Source organism: Struthio camelus, chromosome 20 (assembly GCF_040807025.1).
Source record: "Struthio camelus isolate bStrCam1 chromosome 20, bStrCam1.hap1, whole genome shotgun sequence".
NCBI classification, from domain to species: domain Eukaryota; kingdom Metazoa; phylum Chordata; class Aves; order Struthioniformes; family Struthionidae; genus Struthio; species Struthio camelus.
In genome coordinates this window covers 1,921,451-1,944,455 of record NC_090961.1, presented here as the reverse complement: position 1 = coordinate 1,944,455, position 23,005 = coordinate 1,921,451, and the positions used below count along the sequence as shown (strand labels likewise).

General features: G+C 35.1%; 1 protein-coding gene across 8 annotated transcripts in view; it reads right to left on the bottom strand.

The window, feature by feature from the left end:
- DENND1A (DENN domain containing 1A) overlaps positions 1 to 23,005 on the bottom strand; it is a 230,929-nt gene that overhangs the window by 119,662 nt on the left and 88,262 nt on the right. For all 8 annotated transcript variants that reach the window (XM_068914620.1, XM_068914623.1, XM_068914621.1 and 5 more), the window contains 4 exons: positions 10,626 to 10,695; positions 9,468 to 9,548; positions 7,148 to 7,201; positions 514 to 624 (listed from right to left, as the gene is read on the bottom strand). In XM_068914620.1, the coding sequence (XP_068770721.1) occupies positions 514 to 624; positions 7,148 to 7,201; positions 9,468 to 9,548; positions 10,626 to 10,695 (316 nt within the window). The remainder of the gene's footprint in view (positions 1 to 513; positions 625 to 7,147; positions 7,202 to 9,467; positions 9,549 to 10,625; positions 10,696 to 23,005) is intronic.

Here is a 23,005-nt window from a genome sequence, read left to right as displayed (position 1 = left end):
CTTGTGCCCGTTGCCTCTTGTTCTCCCAGTGGGTGCCACTAGGAAGAATATGGCTACATCTTCTATACTCCCTGCATATTTTGTGGAGGCCAAGTACATTAATCTATTTTTGTTTTTATATATTTAAAAAACTAGAGATTTTTCTTCAGCAAACAACCTCAAATATTCTGAATGGCTAGTGACCCATCAATGTGCATTTATGTCTTTTTTTCTGGAACTCTTTAAAACTCCACGCCAATACATTTAATTATATGGGTATTATTGGTTATGGTTATTTTTAACTATGAAAGCAGGGCTTCACCTCTGCTTACTAAGTCCTTCACCAAGTAAAGAACTTGTTATGAGTTTTTGGATATTCATTCACATAGGAAGTCCAACCTCTGTACCATAATCTATTTCTTATACAAAGTGTTAAACTTTTTTCTTCAAATTCTAGAAGCTTCAGAGAGTTTCCTATATATGACTGTCATTTAAAAAATGTGAATAGAAGAAATTATTCTGCAATTTACTTACAGTGCTCAGCTTACTACAACAAATGAGGATGCGGCGTTCATACAGCATACTGGCATAGAGATGCAACATGTTGTTGACATCAACTGCTACAAAATATTCTGTTAGATTTCTCTAGGAGAGAGAAAAAAAAGTTCTGATTAGGATACTTGTTTTGGTAATGTTATTAAAGAAAAAATAACCAAATTTCATCCTTCTAGTATGCTACATCCAATATATGACTTAAAGAAAGAAAATAATAGGTCAGGTCGTCTTGTGTCAGAGGGCTTTTTAATTGTAATATCTTTCACCTAACTTTTGGGAGGCTAGGCCTCGGATAAGCAAGACTGATGATGTTTCACACACAACTTAAATACAAGATGTTTCTCTGAGAAAAAATAGATTCTCTCACTTTTACAGAAACTTCAAAACTCTCTGGATAAAGTACAAAAACATCTTAAAGCCTAATAGTAAAAATGGTTCTCCTAATAGACACTTCTAATTTAAGAAACTCAGATATATTAACAACACAAAAATAAGCACAGACTACCCTAGAACAATTCTGAATACTGGAAATACACATGGGCATTTAACACACAGGCTAAAAACAACTACACAAGTCTTCTAAACTCCTCACTTTGTATACTCAGATAATCTTTTGCCCTTGGTTGAAGACAGAAAGCACCACCTCAGGCAGCTGGGGAAACTGTGGAAGGAGGCAGAGAATTTTCTCTCTTGCTCTCAAAGTTTCAGTGGAAGTCCATCTCCAACGAACAGATAGGTTTCAAACACCCAATTTCCTCTGAGTGTTCAGTATGTATACATAGTATAAAGAAAAATAAAGGTAGCAGAAAAATCTTTATAGACAGACCAAGAAAACAAGCAAGTAAAGCTGCTTTGCATATACACTTCTTGAGCAACACAGGTTTCTTTCATGCTATTGTTGCTCAGAATATTAAGAAATAACTATGTACAAATCATTGTAAATAAGTGAAATCCAAAAAACCAAAACAAAGCAAGCTACATAGTGGCTATGGCCTCTCCATACCCAACCTACAGGCCATCACATCAGTCAGCAACACTGTCTATACATTATTATCAATGCAATTGCACTGTGTATGTGTTGTATTTACTGAAGAATTATGATGTCTTCCAATACGTAACAGAAAGAAAACTTAGGAGAGTATAAGATCTTTATGCACAAAAATAGAAATTTAGTGTATAGATAGCTTGACCAAAACGTATTATGTTCTTGTAGAATAAGGGGCTTTTACAGTGTGAGGCAAACAGACAAAGGTCTTTTGTTTGTAGAGAGTATTTCTTACCTCTTAAAACACAGAACTTAAAAAATATATATATATTAAAAAAAAAAAAAGGAAAGGTTAATACACCTAAAAATGCTGAATTAGGGAATTTGGGTCCAAATAGCTTCTTAGGGATGTAAAAGGATTGCTATACAGTAAAGATAGCCTTATACAAAAAGCACATGTGAAAGCAAAATTAGATTAGTCATGAATTCAAGTGCAATCTTAATCATCATTAAGTAAAAAAGCACAGAAAAGCAAAAAGCAAATATGATTTTGAATCTTAAAGAAGCTCAACAAAGCCCATTAGCACTTTTGACAGATCCAAAGATAACTCTAAAATCACCAATACTTGGCCTGAAAAGTCTGCCAAGATGCTTCATACTGTGCAAAAATATGTTCCACAGCTTGCCATCCAAACACAAAGAAAGAACTAAGGAAAAATTAAGTGTTGATTTGGAAGACTTTTGTATTAGTATCTAGATACACAGATAAAAAACGAGCTCATTATGGTAAGCTTCAAACACATTAACATAAAACAATCATTCAGGTATTTGTTATAGAAAAACTATAGACAGAGACAGGTATACTCTAAAAGGAAAAAAAAACAGCCAACACATTTTGCCAAAAACCCATTAAACTATCATGTACTTTTTCTGTATTTCTCATCCCATCTGTGCTGATTAGCATGATATTTGTGTCTAAACAGAAGCTGTCTTCTCTAAAGCTCTTCTTCCCCCTCTCACCCATCTATCCATGATGCCAAAACACAGCACATGACGACACAATTACTGCAAATAACGTGAGTTAAAAGAATTTTCAGGTAGCACTGAACTTCCTCTGATGCTGCCCAAATCAGGGGCATTACAAAAGAAGTATATAATCCCTACATTCTGTCTGAAGATGGAGATATACTTACGGGTGTATATGTTGGTAAGGAAAAAGTATCAACTAATGAGAGGAAAACAGAGAAAGGGACTTGATATGCAATTATTCTTTCATCAAGTTTATTCAAGTGATATAGTGGCTTTGACAAACAAGTGTACTTTCAGATGGAAAGATTTATAAGGTTTTAGTCTTCTCTGCTCTCAGAAATTTGCAAATAACACCTGTGAAGCATGTGGGCTGCATGGTAATGTACTGATACTAAGGAAATTCACGTGTTAGCTCTAAGTTTTATTTATAAGAAAGCTGTCATCTTTTGAAGATGAAACTGGGACTTACACATGTATTTTGAAAGATATGTCTCGTAAGTGACAAAATCATCAATGAGTTAAATAAATACAAGTGAAAGCATTCCAATTTGCAGTATAATTGTTGTACATTTTGTTTCCTAGGATTTAAAGCTCTCTTGGGACAGTAAAAGTAGAACTCTTGCAATAAAAGAGGGGAACCGGTATCCCCTGGTGTCCTTTCTATCAAAGCACAGTTAAGAGCAGATTCAAAATTCCCTTATAGTCCTATGAAAGTCCATTCCTAAATCAATTGTTTATTTAATCATTTGCTATTTAATATCCATAAATGCATATGCACCTTTCATTAACTTTTGAGATCAAAAATACTAATTTGCTTCTCTTCCTCCATCATATAATGAAGAACTCATTGGAAGAACATATAGGTGAGCCCTCTCCTTTGCAAAGGAAGGTAAACTCAAACATAGTAAGAACATTCATTATACTTCATGTGCTTTAGGCTGCTTTCATTTATAAGACTTCAGTAAATTTACTATTAAAATAGGTTAGCATAATAGAGTCAGGTTTTCTTCTTCATCCTCCCACCAGAAACCCTAGATCCTATTTAGAAGTTTATTTTCTTTGAAATATCACACATCCAAAAATCTAAGACAGGTTTTATAATCAGATAGGTAGCTAACATACGTTTATAATGCCATGCTGCTGTTTGGGGGCCAAAAGAATAAAGAAAAACAATATACTTTAGCAAAGGGTCTAAATATAGAAATAAAGATTTGTTGGGGGTGGGCAGAATCAAGGGACACAGGCAGGAAAAGATATACATTATAATGAATGAAAAGTGAGGTAGTTTGAAAAGTGAGATGGAACGGTATACACCATAACACCACCAAGAAGAAAATTTAATCATATCAGCCTGCTAAAATTACCTGATATTTCCAAAATACGATTCCAAAATGCATGATAGTGCATGTCTACATAACTTTCTAGCAAAGATCCAAGTTGTTTATTTCTGAAGTCACAATGAATTTACAAATCTTTCATTAGACTTAGGAAATCTTTTGAAAAGTGAATTTTTAGTTGTTTCACATAAGTGTGCACATTAAATCCTTTTGTGGATCATTAACCATTTTGGTCTGACACAGAGCCAGACAGTTACAAGTTTGTTAACATTCCAAATAGACTTCTGTGTAATTCTGTATTAATCATTACATACAACTTCGAAGTTTGGCACTATTAAAACCTTTGCTAATACAGGTTTTAAAACGCAATTACTGATAAGATATACAGCAATTTTGAATAAGCAGGCCAATCGATTAAAATCCATGAAGATTTATGCTCATTTAATGTCTTGGTATCATTTTCTAATATGCTGCAACTCTACGTGAAAGTTGCATTGACAGACAGATAAAACGCTCATGAGGAATTACGCAATGATATTCATTGAAAAAACAAACAAACAAACCAAGAGTAAACACCTGGAAAACAGAGGGTGGTCAATTGCAATAATAATTAGACCAAAGGATGACATTTTTTATACTTTTCTTTCTTACATTGAGGCTTATGTTTTTAAACTTGCATATACATTTATAGGATTCTGTTTATTGGAAGAAATGTTCTCCCACTTCTGTTCCCAGAGGTACTCTGGTTCGCCCCAGACAGTGCTGAGAGTCCATCCTTCACAGCAGCATCGCTGCACAGGGTAGCTCCATTGCAACAGTCATATCCCCTCTGAGGCACATCAGCACCACTCAATGATTCAAAGAGGATGCTTTTTAGCATCACATGGCACTCCTTCCCTTGAAGGCTGAACATTCAGCTTTCAAAGGGTTTCCAGCTCCTTCTGGCCCAAGGTTTCTGCCTTTGATTCATGAGCATTCATCACGTCTCCTGCTCAAATGTTTTGGGAAGCTGACTCATACCTTAGAATATAAGCCAACATCACTGGCAGATGTAACCAACAGAACATGAATACAAGTATACTTTCTAAAGTATTTACTATGTAGTCTATATGTTATTAAGCTGCCCCATATAGTTAAAGATTTATTTTTAATCTCTGCCACTGACTCCTTATCACTACTAGCTCATTTCTCTCTGTCCGACAATTTAGCAGCCTGTAAAACAGCAATAAACTTCCTTCCTTGCTTTCAAGGTGATTGGAGGCTTATCAAATGAAAATTGTTAGAAAATTCGAGATGATTAGCATAGAAGAGATTAGCATAAAATATTACCCCTATTAACAAGTGACTTCATGTCTGGATTTAGATAGTATATATATACCAGACTGATAACTGTTTTAGCTTCAGAAATTGATTCCTGAATTACTCCAATGTATCATAATTCTATAAAAATAAAACACCTTAGAGAAAAAAGTGCATCTATTAAATTTACTGACAGGATATGTGTCAGTATGGAAACTCTACAAAACAGAAAAGCTTGCAACTCTGTTTTAAACAGGGAAAAAAAAAGAGTCAACTGCTGTACAAATCACCCACAAATAGGATGGAGTGCTCTGATTATTCACTTTTTTTTTTTAATACCATAAATGGAGGCATATGGTGCTAAGGCAGATCTCAGAATGTTCAAACAAGACGACTTGTGATGTCAGGCAGAGAAATTCAGTTAAGAGACATAGAAGGGTCATATTAAACAGTATTCAAGAGAATCAAATGCCAGCATTGTCTCCCCACAGGCCTATCATCTGGTTAGAAATCTGAGGCATGCTGAAACACACACAAGGCAACTTTATGAGGCTTAAGAAGTCTCAAAAAAGTCTCCCTACAGAAACTGGGCATTTTTGGCATTTTCAGAAAGCCACCTAATAAACAGGTCGTTTTTACTGGTCTCCTATATCATTCTTTCAGAAAGGCCTCACTGCATGATTAGCAGATCTGCTTTTTTCTACCCATGTTGAATTGACCATTAGTTCTTTATCCTTAGTAATTGCAGCTTCTAACCATAAATGCAGACTGTGAACTCTTGAATGCCACTGTATAAATATGACACAGAAGGAAGACGTAATCACAAAGAAAGAATGATGGCAGCTGAAAGCAGCAGAAAAACCTACATATCTGGATGTTACTCTGAATTAACACAAAATATTTTAAGAAAGGATATATGATATTGTCTGAATTCTGATAGCATCTTTGGTACTGAAGTGTTACTTGATCTTTCTTAAATACTAGCAACACAGACGTTTCAAAAATTGAATTCTTTAATAAAGATATTCAGTATCAAGATTATGCCTCTGACTCAACTAATAAGTTGCTAGAACACGTTAATAATTGAAAATATTTGAAAGTGAAATTTGATTTGAAATATTTTTTTAAATAAAATTTATTTCAAACAATTATTCTATCTCTCCTTATCAACTTTTATATTAAAAACAAAATACTTTGGAATCTGTGAGAAGAAAAAAAGACAGTGTTCCTTAATTAGCACTAAAGCTGAAGTTCCTCAACAGATTCTTCTCGTTTTCAATGTAAATAAGAGTCTTAGTAAAATGGATGAAACTCCTTTCTATCCAAATCCTGCATGTTTATGAAAAACTTGACTTCCATGGTACTTGCCCAACTGGACACTCTTTCTATACACAAAGCTACCAAATCACTTTTCTTTGCTAATTTTGAGTAGACTAAAATTATAGATGGGCATTTTAAATTTCCTCACTTATTAGAACCAAGAAAATTATGTTAATAGTGAGTAACAATAGTAGAGTGATAATAATAAATGGCTTCATATTTTTAAACAAACATCTTGATTTACTTAAAGCTGAAGATTATTATTTTGTCAATCTCCCATTCGATTCCTTTTCTTAATGAAAATGGCATCTTAATCTGATCATTTTACACTGTAAAATATTTAACACAATACCTACCTGATTTATTCTATCATTCATTTTCTCAAATATTAAATACTATTCAGTTATGATGTACCTTAACAGGCCTGCTACTCATGTACTCCTGCAGAGTTAGTGACACACATTATTTTTTTCCCAGTTTAACTTTTATGTGATTAATTTATAGCAATTTCAGCCTATAGCAGTATTTTACAGAATCTAATGTATTGGGTATTACTAGCCCAAATGGAGATAGCAATAGTTATCTATTTTCCTGCTGACGTTAAAAAGAAACGATAAAGTGAACAATCCTCTACAGTACTCACATTTTCAGGTATACTAGGAAGTTCTCTGATGTCGGGCACAGTAAAGTACAAGTGCTAAAACAGAACAGCAAATACTGATTATTTTGATATTGTCAAAGGTAATCTAAATTTATTGCTTGGTATTAGTAACAGCAATAATAGAAGTTCCTCAGCTAAGTAAAAATGACAGAACATTTTTTATTAACTACCAATATAACTTGTTTGCCAGGGATTTCAAAAGCTGCATTCTCTTCTCAGATCACAAATGCAATATAAAATGCATTAAGATAGAAAGTATCAAACAGTCCCAAAAAGATAGCTTACGGATTTTTTGTTCTTCAGAGATGCAGTTACACACATACTCACACAATTTATGACATATGCCAAGAGAACTTCAAGGCATTCTATAACTCACCTTTCTACAGCCCACTGCAAGATGCATGATGGACTATAGGGAACAAAATAGCAAGCAGGTCTTTTTCTGACTTACAGAATTAAGTTCCATTAAAGACAATACTGACATTATGGAAATTCACTGAGAAGTACTGTAAGCTTTTCTTCCTACCAACTTAAAAAAAAATTATTGACTTTCTAAATAGCTTTCACATTCTTTAAAATAAACAGTTATATTGGTCTTTCAATCTAATAATCCCTTATACTGTTACTATTTTTAATTGTCTGTATTCAAAGAAAGCAGGTTCACTCTAGTTCTTATTCTGATAATGCAAGATTTACATGATTCTTAGTGAGGGCTTTGGGAAAAGAGAGGAGAGAACGCAACTAAATTATTTTGTAAGTTGATGTTACATACAATTTATATTATTTTTACAATTTTCACAATCTGTTGTAGGGCTACTTATTAATTATCAGCAGAAGCTTTAAAGGCTATTATATTCTTGGCATACTTCCACAGTTAGTCCAGTCTTCTTGTATACATACACCCTCCTCCCCCCATATAAATAAATAAATAAATAAATAAATAAATATATATATATATATATATATATATATATTTAAAAATGTATGGTAGATTTTTCAATACTTCATGAATGGTCTATAGCCTGAAATAACAAGTGGGTAAAACAATTACATTGAATACAGATGCTATACATGCAACACAAACGTTTGCTTTTTGATATATCACTTTTACTTTTGCTGAGAAGATGCAATGTAAAAATATAGGAATAGTATATTGGAGACAACAACTATATCACAAATAAGAAAACACCTAACCCCATAATAGGTTTGTAGACAGTCAAACTAAAATGCATAAAGACACTATAACAAACATAGTTCCTCAGCTGCTTTTCAATATCCGTTCTCGCTTCGTTACCCATGAAATGTCTGAGGCAAGGAGAGACCGCAGCATTCCTTGAAACCACCGGTATGAAACAACTGAAACATCCCAAATGATCATTGACTTTTGAAACAGCTTGTCCCTTTAGTCAAAACAGAAATGCTTTTCATAAAATAGCTAGCTTCAAAAGGACTCGGGACATTGCTGCTGCCAGCTGGTGACCGAGCAAGTCCGAACAACTGTTACCTGTCGACTGACATTAGAGGGTGAATTGATGAGAGTAAACTGCTTGTTGCCAAGAAATATTTTAAAAGAAAGCATAAAGGAAAAGGAGAGAGCGAGAAGAGAGCTACAGCTACACATACATCTACATATACACCAGTTTTCATATGAATTCTAAATGGCTAATTGACAACTGTAGCAATGTGCATTTTAGGTATTTTTTCATTAAACCTGTAACACAAGGTTGTTCTCAAAATTTAATTTGAAGAAAAAAACCCAAAAGACTAACTTCAAAATCCTAACAATCAATAAGATTCCACATATATTCTTTCACTGTTCTTTGATTCAGTTTTTCACAAGACATTAAAAAAAAAGAAATACAATCTGATTTTGTGATGAGCAAAGAAGTGGAGGAGAAGGAGAAGGAATCAGAAAGCATGTGATAAACACTTCATACTCAAAATGCTGTTATGATAGGCATATGACTTTGCTTGCATACTTGCAAGCTCTAGAAATTCTAAGTGCAGACAATAAATGTCATGTTGCTGCTTTGTGAACTCTAGAAAGTCACAAATGATATGGTGATAAAACTCCACGGGAAATATACACAATCTTCCTCCTATCAAAAAACAGGATTGCAAAGACATTTGAAGTTAAAGAAAGGGAGGGCCCCAAATGCAAAAGGGGACATCGCTGTATTCTCACAAGAAAATAACATCTATGTACTGAGTTCCAAAAAGGGGAATTATTTTTGACTTTTCTCTATTATGATATTTAATGAAAACTAAACACGTGAATTTCTATTTCTCTCGCTTCACTTACCACTCCAAGATGAACAGGAGTTCCTGGCTCAGGGATGGTAAGTTTATGAAGTGTTTCTAGGAGCTCACTCCTTTGACTATCCTGAAATAAGAGAAAAAAAATTGACACCAGAATACTAAGTAGGCCTTGTTATAACAAGAAAACTCAGAAGGGCAATGTTTGTGGATGCTGCTTGGGGCTAGGGAACTTGTAGGTTTAAAGAAAGACATTACAACAGAATTTATACATTAAGCTTTGAACCAGGGTGGGGAGAGTAGTGGCCTCCAACAGCTGGGTGTTATAACATGATTTTTTTTTTGGAATTTTTTTTGCTTAAATATTTCCACATGCAATCTACTGATTCACCAATGTATGCACTACCTACTTACTCAGCTTAGAGCAAGCCAGCTTTCACAGTAAATTCTTTTTAACAACTTACAGCATAGGGCAAAGCCAAGAGTATTTAGCTCCTTGTGGTGAAGATATGATCCCAAATGCTTCTAACTCAAAGTGATTTTATTACTACAAAATGGTAATGAATCAAAGCAGCAACCTAACTGGGAGGATTATACCTATAATATTTAAATATCTGAAACTAGGCTGAATGCTGCAATCATGTCTGTGATTTCTCTGTATCGTGAGTTATCATTTATAAATGTAGAATCAATTTTTAATAGCTTAAAATTCACTGTCTCAAGACTGAATTTTACTTTGTTTTGCTTTAAAAGTAAAAATAGCTTCTAAAGGGGTCAGGCTAGATTATGTCATGTGTGAAAATCTTCTTCATCAGTAAGCTTAGTTCTATGCTTTACATGACAAGTAAACTTGGATAAGACATCTGTCCAAGATTCAAAAAAATATTGCAATACCAACATTGCATGGATGCAGTGAATACAATTCATGTAACCAAAAAATCTGCATAGCTAGGAAAATATTAACTTACTGACTTTCTTGGACAATATCTTTTCCAAAAATATCTCAAAACCATATTAATTTCTCAAAGCCAATTGACAAGCGTTCGGCTAGGCTAAATATGGTCTTCTGTATTACTGTATAATACAGATCAATACTTCATGCGGTCATCTCTGATATGAGCATCTCCTAAACAGCTTGTTTTTATCCTTTCTACCTCACTCAATATTGGGGCAAAGGAGAGGGGTTAGTACTTTAAAATAATACCTGTCCTTTTGCTGAATAATCTGCCAAGACATTGAGTAGCTTATAAAAGACTTCAAACCATGGGAGGTAACTAAAAAACAAGAAAGAAAAGGCATACAGTTAACTTATTAAATTTTCAATTAGTAAATCCAAAATTGGTTTCCTTTACTACACAGATGCATCCTCAACAACAGCCTCCACTGGACATGGTACTTTGTAAATCAGGAAAAGCACATCAGATTTTTCTTTTGAAGGAGAACACAGACAGAAGGTTGAAGCATCCCTTTCCTTTGAGCACACAGCTTCAGTATTTACTCCTTCCTGGAGCTTCCAGCCAAACGTGGGCACAAAGCATAAAAGGCAGCACCGGTTGTAAATAAATTAAGTATTAGGCAGGTCAATGTTGAAAATTCACAAGAATTCCTTTTCACTCTGTACATAACAAATGCACAACCTAAAGGATGTTTTTAACCTTTAGGATGAACGTACACAAATGCATGTATATTCATATACTGTTGAACATTTTTAATTGCAATTATTTCCCAAAGTATATGTTTCATTATGAGTCTTCAATACAGCTGCTCAGGGTCTAGTAAACTGAAGAAAAAGATGGTTGTTTTGTTTTTGAATTCGGATACATTTGGAATTTTTAATTGCATGACCAATATCTCAAGTTTTAAATAAACTGTCACTTACAGCTGACAAATCTCATTCAGCATTGTATTTAGCCAAACCCTTAGTTTGGCCAAATGGAAGTTTTACCTGAAGCAAATTTGCATTCCACTTACAATAGTAAAAAAGAATCAATATTAAAAGGCATTACCATGCTGAAAATTATGTTTGGCCTTTATTATACATTTTCATTCCATAAAATAAGACAGACAGCTAGGATGTTACTTTTCACTACAGGATGCTTTGCTATGATTTTGTACCATGTTTTCATGGCATGGTTCTTTGTTTCAATTTCTTTTTAAATATCGTCAAGGAATTTCCCCATAGCTATAATGAACAGGAAAGCAAGTATGTGTGACGCAAATTGATTCTTCTTTTAATCACAAATGCTTTCTGAAGCAAATGGATTGTATTTTGATATAGTTAGACAGGATTTTAAATTTTTATGACATATGACTACCTCCTCACAAGTATAAAGAATTCAGTGCCCCATGGTTCCTAACTGTATAGCTTTTAGTAATAAATGAAGTGAGAAGCTATATATGAGACAGATAAAGTGAACAGCACTCCATCATTAACATTTGTTTGAAGCTTGCAAACGCTACTGTAAAACGTAAGTAGCTTATCGAAATATACTGATAAGCAACTTAACTTTTCATGATATATGACAGTATTATCATTTAAATTAATATGCTTTAAGCATCTTTACAAACTATGTATCAGAATAGAGCAGAAAGACAGACAATTACCACTTTAAATAGCATTTAGTTTGGCATTATACTGTAAACATTCAAGAAGGATTAGTCAGAAGATAAGTTTCTTTCTTTCTGTTTAGTTATATAAACTTCGGCAGAGCTAAAAGCCATTACAAGAGTAACAAGAAATCCCCTCAGAACATATCTGCTATGCAGAGATTAAAAACCTGGTAAACAAATCCTTGTAAGCCTCGCAAGGCACCTATCAAAAGAAGAGTCTGAAGATGAAAAAAAAAGAAGAAAAAAGAAAAGATGCCAGAAAACTGTCTAACAATATGAAAATGAAAATTTATTTCAGGTAAGCATAATTAAAGTTCCACTTCATTGCTTAGGCACCTTGCTGGAAAACTACATTTACAGAATTAAAATAAGTACCCTTTAAAAATATCGTTGTGTCTAAAACGCACGGGTCAGTGCATATGCAATAAACAAAAGCAAGTTATCTCAATTTGCAGTTTGCCAGAACTGCACCTCAACTGGAGCCCCCCTGTCCTGGGCTGATGGCAGAACAGTTTCTCAGCACTTTCCACAAGAACTGAAGCACGTATCTAATGACGATAACACTGAGCTCTGAAACCAAAGTCAGGTCGTGCTCTTTCCTCTAAGACCCACTGATTTGTCCTGTTGGGGGACATACCTCGCTACGGACTCCAAGCAGTTGGCTCTGTTGCCTCATTAGGCCAAACGTGGCAAACCTACCGGCTTAACCCGTGAGAACACTCTACATAAATTCTGTCTAGTTCTCCCACACAGCACCTAGAAAACAGCTTCTATGACTGCACTACAAAAAAGTCCAGATAAAGTCTCCTATTCACACAATATCAAAACACCAGCAAACCCTCTGTACAAAAAAGGGAAGGTAAGCCCCTGTTTCTGTTATACTTGCTTGTATCCTATAATGAACTTTGTTACTGTCCTTTGTTCAACCCCCTCTCTTCCTTATTTAATCTGTTTTCTCCAAAGATGGTTTCAGAGCTCAGCATAACTGCTTCTTTCTCATGTTTTAACAATAGTTTTGCATTTCAAGGAGTCACGCTCTACAGTTTTGAAGTGGAGGAAATAAGCTGGTATTTGCTACTGCGAAGCAAATCGCAACACAACACACAGGATTACACACACACACAAAATCTTCGTAATCCAGATCTCGCTCTAAAGGGTGCAAGACAAGATAATAACAACAACAACAACAACAACGACATCACAAAATCTGCTGTTCAAGTAGAAAATTTATTTTCTTTTTCAGAATATTTGCAATACAATACAGCTTATTTCGGTAATTTTTTCAATCAGCATAGTAACTGTCAATCTTCTTTTGCTTAACATGTGAAAAAATAGGACATTAAGCAGCATATCAATTTAAGGTCCAAGATCTTGCCCTACTGTAATATCCACATACCTATCAAATGCAACTTCTTTATTCTCACAAAACTCTGTAATACAGAAGAATGCTCTTATCCTCATATTCAGCTTAAGTACAACAAAGTTAACTCAGCAAGTCTCAGCAACCGTAGCCTGTGACCAAGCACTGGACTGAATCCAAGTATCTTAGTGCCTTAGGTTCACACTGCAAATACAGACCTATACTTCCTCATTCTACAGAGTGAAAACAAAATTACAGCATCATACACACAGGACTTAGGTTTATGTATTGTATAAAATAGACTTCTGACACCCTCATTGCTTTTAATTATTCATTTAGACAATGGTAAAAACCTATTTCAAATTCTTAAACATGTTTCATATTTCTCCCTCAAGAATATGTTAACCCCCCCCAGATTTTCAATCCTTCCACCTGTAACACAGACCAATATTTTGCTTTTAGATACCTGCAGACAAATGTGAGTAAATATATGCATTACAAATGGTTTGCATAGAAGCTTATTAGCACTGCAAGAAGCAAGGTTACCAGAATTAGAGCGAGTTCATTCTATTTTTAAACGACTAAAGCAGTGAATAAGCATCTTTAAAAATAAATTCAATATATTTAAAATATTAAAGGCTTAGAATCTTGAAGGTATTTAGACTCCTAAGTATCTTCCAGTGATTTCAACAGAAATTAGATGCCACGTATCTTGAAGGACCATTATCATGAGTGATTTAGTCAAGAAAGTTCCCTTAGTTATTATGTACATAATGATATATTTTCCCTCATTACTCCCAATTTGTGACTTCCTCATTCATGCTTGCTAACCTTCCAGAAGAGACAGTAATGTGAAGTTCAAAATGTTCTAGTAAAGCAGTCTTTGGACCTATCAGTTGTCATTGAAATAAATCTGGAGACCCATCAAGACTATACATGGAAAACTTAGTTCATTTGGGATGCAAAAAATACACCTCTGAGAGAAAACAAATAAGCACAACCACCTTTAAGCGCTGCAAGATTCCAGTGTGATTTTCATACAGGAAATTCTTAGTAGTCCTGTGCTATTTTTAGACTTCTTCAAATGCAACGTTGTTACACTTTTACATCCACAGGTTATTCTGTTGGGTCATCTTAACTTGAAACTACCACAGAGTATGAGAATTACAACAAGCTATACATTAGAAACAGAACAAAATTTTTATTTTCCTATAAAACATTAACAGTTTTCCAGAATACATTTATTTTAAGAACAAGGACTAGACTCGTCAAGATGTCAAAGTTATCTTGTCATTCCAGTAAAAAATTATGTAACTTCATTTCAGTTTGACATCCCGTCTTTGTCACCGTACAGTTCAGGATTCCTCTCATTCTGAAAGCTTTAGAAGCCTCATATAATTCATTTATCTTGCCATCTTCAGTACGTTTACTTCATGACTTATTCCATGTGTTTACTACTCAGAATGATACAGTGCTGCTTCTATTAACCAAAACATGACCAGCTAAAGACACAAAGGATCAAGAAACGCAGTTATCTGAATTTGCTTCTAGAGCTCTGAAGGGAAAAAGGAGAGATGTGGATTTTACCTTGCAAAAAGCAAAACCTCTAGACAGTCATTAAACCTCCTCTCCCAAAGAAATGGAGGTTGAATTTATAACCAAAAACTCTCTGTACCACATGCAACTTAAGCAGCACAACTGGTAGCACTACTGAAGATTTATGGCTTATGACTTGCTCATATTTAATTTGTAACCAAACACTTCCCCTTCCTCTTAGCTACCTTAGAACTTCTGATTAACTCTTGTTTTCACAGGTCATAGGTTAAGCAAAGGAAGGGAAGCGCTCTGGAGTGAAATTGCCCAGAGCACTATAGCCGGCGCACACACGCACACACACACACACTGCATCCCTGTTCAAGCAACATCAAAAAAGTGATAGGCTAGAGACTGTTCAAGGGAGTTTAAGTTCAAAGACTCCAATAAGCATAAATCAGGTTGCGGCTGAAGAGTAAACAAAAATAAAAGGGCAATCTGAAATTATTTTAATTTTTTTTTTTTACACTCATTTACAGTTTCCTCTGAATTTTTTTTTTTTATAGTCACATTTGCCATAAAACACTAAAAATCAACTACGCTTCTGCAAGCTGAGAGATGAGTTTAGCATTCTGCTTTTCTCTCCCACTGAGCTTTCAGGACGAAATACAGCCTCAGCGCCGGAGACAGGCCAGTCTGACGGGAAGCAAATATGGGCACAGGAAAACTACTTATTATGCTACATTGGGTCTGCACAAACTCTACTGCACGAGTTGCACAGTACCTTATTCAGTAACTTGTATGTCATCACCTTTTTAGTGCGCTCCTTGAAAGTACAAAGCATCATTAGTTACATGTGTCACAGCAATTACGGACAGTCAGAACCTTAAGACAAAAGTGCTGCGTTGCAGCCTGTAAATACAAATGTCAGAATACAGTGCTCAAAGAACACTAGCGCAAAAACAATAACTGACAAGCAAAGCCACGACAACTGCAAAGATATTTGTTTCCAATATATAAAAACAAACAAATTAGAATGATAACACATTCAGAAAGAAACAAAATCCAGCAATTCCTGTGGTAGGAAGTTTGCAGCTAAGAGATTCACCTTTAACAGAACAGATTTGCCAAGAGACGCAGTGTCTTTTGTACTCTTAGCTCCACAGCAATCTCCTGCAAATGGGGAAGGGAGAAGGGTGCAGACGACGGGGGCAGACGAGTGGTGTACCCACAGCTGCAAAGGTGCAACTCAACAGCCAGCATCGCCCTCACAAGTCCAATCTATACTTCAAAACTTACACTGAGCAGAAATGTCATCACCCAATATTAGCTACGATGCAGATGAAAACGCTGTATTGCACTCAGTTTAGCCTTGAATTTTTAAGCACATTAATCTGCTCATGTGTTTTAACGTATGAACAGAAAAACCTACTCTCATATGAAAGCAGCTCACATGAGGTCACATTTTCTGACCTCCAGAAGGGACTGTAACCAAAACCGGAGAAACTAGCCCCTGTGAAATAAAGAAACTGCATTTATGCATGCATACGTATAGGGGTGTGGGTAGGTGTGGGTATAAAGCATATACATAAACTATATATATGCATTTTCATTCTGCCACTCCACTGCAAGAATGCAGTTAAGATGTCCGAAATGAACTTTCTTTAGTGATATAAAATTTTATGATTGTCAGCAGCAATGAAATTAAGTAGAAAGGTACATTTCCAAGATCTTCCTTCTCTCATTAAGCACTTGATACAAAATCATAAAAAACCCTATTATTAGACTCCTAAATATCTTTGCAATTTATTTGCAATAACTTTTTTTTTCTAAATAACTAAAGAAATCTCATCTCCAGTTGACTCACACCAAGGAACATTAATTGAAATTAACACTCATCATGGTATTTAATGTCTTGCACACATACATGCCTAGACAACTGGATGGACAGATCTATAGTTGATGTCATAATACAGCTTTATTTGTTTCTACATATCACATACTCTACTGAAATAACCAGAAGTAATAATACAGTCTCAGATTGCTTTCTCAGAAAAACATAACTAAGATTTCCAACTTTAAAGCCAATCATAAGGCCTGTGCAATCATACACAAGAAACGCATGAGAATAAATAAAGATGTTTACTTCATGCGCCCTATTTCTAGAGAACTATTTAATGTGACAACCTTTTCACTGGGTTGGCCAGTATTAAAAAGTATTTCAAATGCATGTTTCACAGATGGGTGTACTTACACGTAAACTTAAAAGAATGCTTACCACAAACGATTATTCTGACGGTCAACAGAAGTATCTACAGTTATTCTTTCAGACCTACCACTAAGCCTGAGATACAGACTGAGTGCATTTCAAAAACAATTTAAAATAAAAAGGAAAATAACATGTAAAAAATAAATACACTAGCAGCTTATTTTCAAAGTTATTCTTTTACTAACAACTCTTGCATACTATGTATTGTTCTTAGTTTACTAATGGACCAAGATACGTGCCTACAGGACTTACCAGCTTTAATAACAAGTTTTAGAAACAATAGTAAAAATTTAAAATCTTGAAAACAGGCAAATATATAGAAGCTAAAGTATACTTTACAAAGCCCTCAGGTGATCTGTTTTTAGGATAATGTGTAACTGTTCCTAGTAACAAAGAGCCCTCAATATACCTAGATCAGCAAACCTGTCGGACCAGCTGCTATACTTGAGGTGAATATATATACACACATATATACATACATACATATATATACACACACATATATAGTCTTGAGGTGAATCTGAACCAAAAGCTCCAAGACTTCAGGTCTCTGCACAAACATCTCTGAAAGGGCTATCAGAGTCCCTGTTCAGGAAGCCCTGTAAGTCCTTCACTCTCCTGAAAAACCCCAAGAGCTAAAACAGCACTGAATTGAGGAAAAGGCAGCAGTCATCTTTACACATTAAATATCTATTCCTCATATTCAAAAAATTTGGAGGGACAATCTAAGAGGTTCCAGAATTATTGTGTAAAGGGAGCCTTATGGACTCGGCTTTCGTTACTTTTTGATTTTGATCAGGTCAAATAGTACCTAATGATACAAAGCAGAAAAGGCCACAAAAAATGCCACCTCGTTTTAATCAATTATTTATCAAAAAATTATTCTAGCCTGTCTGACACAGGAAATTCTGGAAACAAAATTTCAGTATCAATAACCACAAACATTAATTAGCCTACTGCAAACACTCCAAGAGAGGGCACTCTAGACTTCACCGCACTGCTCTGGTATCCTGACTACACCAAGAGACTATCCAGTTTCAAATTTTAAATGAAAGGTAAACTTCTCCCTTTAAAAATATCATAGCTTATTGAAAGATTAAAGGATCACACTACATAACTTTAGTACAGTACTTTGACTACTGTCCTATGTAAAATTAAGCGCTCATTTATAAAAGAAGTACTGGGCTTCAAGCTGCGCAAGTATGTCAGAGCTACAGTTTTATCTCCATCAAAATGTAATGATTGCCTTGCAGTGAACACATAAGCCAAGAAACTATATATAAGCACAAAAAGAGAGCTGAATTACAGTGACTGCTTATATTTAAATACATGTACCTACTTTGGGCAAAAGGAATTGTAACATCTCTGCAAGAACAGCAAAAGGAAACTCTTTAAGCAACATAGCGGTACAGGCATCCAGTTGATTTCTTTATCAAGTAAAAGATATTATTGTTTAAAAAAACACCTGTTCCTTATCCAGTTCTGAAGAGTTCTTAATGAACAGATTTTTTTTATAATAAATATACTTTCTTTGAAATGTGAAAATTTCAACATTATAATTTCTTTTGATACTCTTCAAGTGTTCACTAGAACGGAGGAGAGTCAGAAATCAGCGCACGGTCTGCTCTAAATAACTGTGACTATCTCACCAATACCATGTGCATCCAAGGTCAAGTGCAATGAAAGGCTGGGCAACAGGCGTACAGGATATGGAACTAGGAATTTTACTTACTGTTAGAAAGGTAAATCTCCCATTAAGTCAGATTAAAAGGGAGAGATTTTTCTGCCAGTTGTAACAGATGCCTGTGAAGGAGGAAGCAATTCCAAGATAAACAAAGTGCACAAGAGCATTATGAAAGCTGAACACATCAAAAAAAACTCCCATGGAGTATTTACGAGTTTGAAAATGCATCACTGGGAACTTTGGCAGTAAAAATGGAAAAAGTTGCACCATAGCAGCAAACCCCAATGACAAGAACTTCCTTTGAAAATGATCTGCAAGTCTGGGCTAATTATCTTAGCATCATCTTATAAATCTATTTTTGCATGGTTGACATTGACAGTCCTAGCATGCAATTTTACCAGTGTGTTCACATCATGAAAAAGCAAAACAAACATTTTGGAAAGGTACCTGTAACACCTTTAGTTTCCTCTGAACCCTAAGAAGATAAGAACCATCTAACCCATAACTAGCCAGAACTGCATTTTTGTGTTTTTATTAGTAATAGTCATTTGAAAGTAATGAGACTTGGAGCAAACTAATCTAACATTAACATATTCAATACAGCATCTCTTAGTATACTGAGTTTTAAGCACAAGTAACTTTTATTCCTTCCTTCCACACAGACAGAACTTAAGTGGAGTTTTTAACACACACTTATTTCTAATACATACGATATATTTTGGTAACAGTGCAACCAACCACCATCTCCCTCACAAAAGAGAACGAGTTATTTCCATTTTACAAATGAGCATACTTCTCTGTACTGGTAAGCATACAAAACTTGCCTATATTAGCCAGGACTAGGGTGAAGAAGTTCCTGAATCTCAGTCTTTTGCTGGAATCAATGATCTACAGGGGCTTACAATACCAAAGTCGGTCAATAATGAGCTTGGTTCTTACATAAACCATAGTACGCATCTCCAGTGACTTCACTGGAAATACTCCTGACCGATGAAAGTGTAAGCAAGAGGAGACTCAGACCAAGTATTTCTATAGCCAGCACCACATATGAATGTATTAATGAACACAGAAATAAGTGTTTCAGTTCAGAGTCTTGAATTAAACAATACTACCACAAGGCTTTGAAAACAATACCACTTCTTTCCATCTTCCTGCTCCTGACACCTAATCATACTCCTCACAGACAGCCCTATTCCTCATGTCATGAACCTTATTCTGTTTTAAGTTAATAACGGTGATTGCACATTCTGATGTTGAACAAACTTGTTATTCAATCTCTGCTAGTCACTATGCTCTTCAGTCATTTTATACAGGCAAGTAATTTTAAATAGCAAGAGCACAGCCAACAAAACACTTTGTATTAAAAAAAATTTATTAAAAAATGCGAGTTTAACTTTGTAATTGGTTATAAACAAATTCCAGTTTAATTTCTAACAGCTTAGATTAACAGAAGTTGAATGACCTAACTATACATTCTGATAAATATTGATTTTTCCCCTCAAGAGTGACTTAAGTCTTCATATGCCTTTTTTCCTTGTAACAGTAAAGCTGCAACTATAAGTAACAGTATGTCATCCTCTTTTCCCTCACCCCACCCTAACTTTGTCTCTAGCATTCTAGCAAAATGAGTTTAAAAAACAAACAAAAACAACAGCAAAACCCACACATATCCCGCCTTACTTGGGATTTCAGCAGGCTGACCTCCCAATTCAGCTGTTTGAGAGTTCCAGTGTCCTCTCCTACACCTTGTGGACCTCAATACATCATTATTCTCTCTACTAGCACCACGGACTCTCAGTCTACTGACACATTCTCACACTTGTGAGCTTAAATACATACACGCATATACACATACCTACAAATCTCCATAGCAACATCTGTGCACGTTGATGAGATGGAGGCTTACCTTCCACAGGATCAGTCAACAGCCTTTTTTTGAGCATAAGCTTTTTTTTTTTTTTTTTTTTTTTAAATCTAGGATTCAATGCTTTGTCTCTGCATTAGCCTTTAATTCATTATGAATGCTTCTTCCATTTAAAAGAAGGCCACCTGAATTCTTTTCTTTTCTTGCTTTCACAGGACTTCTTTCCTTTCTGTACTATCTCCAATCTTGTTCTAAACTTCCCTTTGATTAATACCCATAAGTGATCTTTTCATGGGGCCATGAGATTCAAGTTAAGAGTTCTGTAGTGCAAGCATGTGATTCATGCACATATTTTAGAAGCACTTAACACCAGTTTTTAAAGAACCTGGCTCACACAAAACTTATTATGCAGCTCATCTTATGCAGCATCTTCTGACTATATAATTGAGTGTCAATCAAAAGAGCTTACTTTGGTGACTTGCCACTGTTATTATTAATAAAAGTCAATTAAACCTTTTCCTTTCCTGTTTTTCTACCCAGTGTGACCAAGTATAAGCCGTTACAGCAAGTCTCATTCACACAAAGAATCCTGAGTTCACTAAATACCACTATTGAACCCAGCTGTTCCCCAAACGGCTACAGTGGCTCTTGAAACAGGGCAGCAGAACCTCTCACAAAAGACAGCTCAAAGGAATTGAATACTTCTCTTTAACAACATGAAGCCAGAAAACTGTAACAAAGGAGAGTTATGATGTAACAATTTTACTTTTTTAGTCAAGCTAGAAAGTGTAAGGGTAGCTTGAGATAACCATTTCAAGGGTCTTTTGTTAGTGTGCTAACATCTAATTGGGACGTCACAAATGGAAACTATAGTCTGAATTTGACAAACCTGTCACCCTCTTTTGGGTTCTTTGTGGTCATGCTAAAACCTTGGGAAAAAAAAAAAAAAAAGTCCACCGCAGCTGCACTGCAGACTTCATGTAAATAAAACTAATTCAGAACAACTTTAGCATTACAGTGTGCAACATCACGTAGCATCTATCACACCAGTGCTCAGTAACCTCCCCTGCTTCTGGAAGAAGCGGGCTGTGAAGGAAGAAAACAACATAATTCCACAGTCAGAAAAAGAAACAATTTTTCCATGTAAGCCATACTTTAGACTTTCATTGAAAAACATTTTATACAAAAAGAATATGTGTTTTAAGAAGAATATGGAGCATTATACTTCGAACTGGAACAGCTTTCTATCTCACAGGTACATGTATAACAACCTACCTTCTGTACAAAGAAACTATACATTTACAGATACACAAAGGATATTTGAGGTTAAATTTATTTCAGAAACATCAGTCTGATCTGCTGTTGGAGACCTTTTGTTTTCCTTCTGGTGGATGACTTCCTTTTAAAAATCACGGATTCTTAACTTTTAACACACAAGTTGTCCATATCATTGGAAACCTGGCCAAGTGGTACTTCTCCAGGCAGTCCACGTGGAGAGAAGAGACAAGAATTAATTTGAAAGATGGAACTAATGGTCTGCTGAAACAAAACAAAAAACTATACGTATTTCGGAGATTACATACTTCTCTAAAGCCTGGTGTGCAGGCTCCAGACAGAATAAGAGAATTCTGCAGCTTGATCAGCTTTATACACAGCACGCTCTACTACGCAAGTCTCTTACAGCTTTTACCAAGTAGAAAGCTGCAGTTCCTACTGTATTCAACAATTATAACTATGTCTGATCACGCACAGCTCCACAGCTAGATTTGGCATGCTAGAATGATGGCCCTGGAACAGTAAGCACATTAGCTTAAAGAACAATTCATGTTTTTATGTTACATGTTTCTTAGTAAATGTGAAATTAAATGTTCCCCCATTAAAAACAACAATCTTTTTCGGTTTTCTTAGTTTAAGGCCAAGATATAAAATTCTCAAGCTTGCATGTTTGAGAGCAAAGGAAGTAACAACACCTAATAAAGGTATATATATGAAAAAAAAGTTTGTTTGTAAGTTTAAAAAGTTACAAACAAGAAAAAGTTACAAACACTGACAGCTGTATCTTTATACTTTTAAGAAACACAGGCAAAGGAGATCTCACGAAGCACACTTAGTGAGAAGCTAGATAATCTGAAGTGTTTGACAGGTCATATACAAGATTTATCAAGTGCAACAAGATAGCCTTTGGAGTTAAACAGACAATAATTAAGTTCCATTTAACACCAACAGGAACACATTGAACAATGTTTTTACTTGGCTAGTGTTAA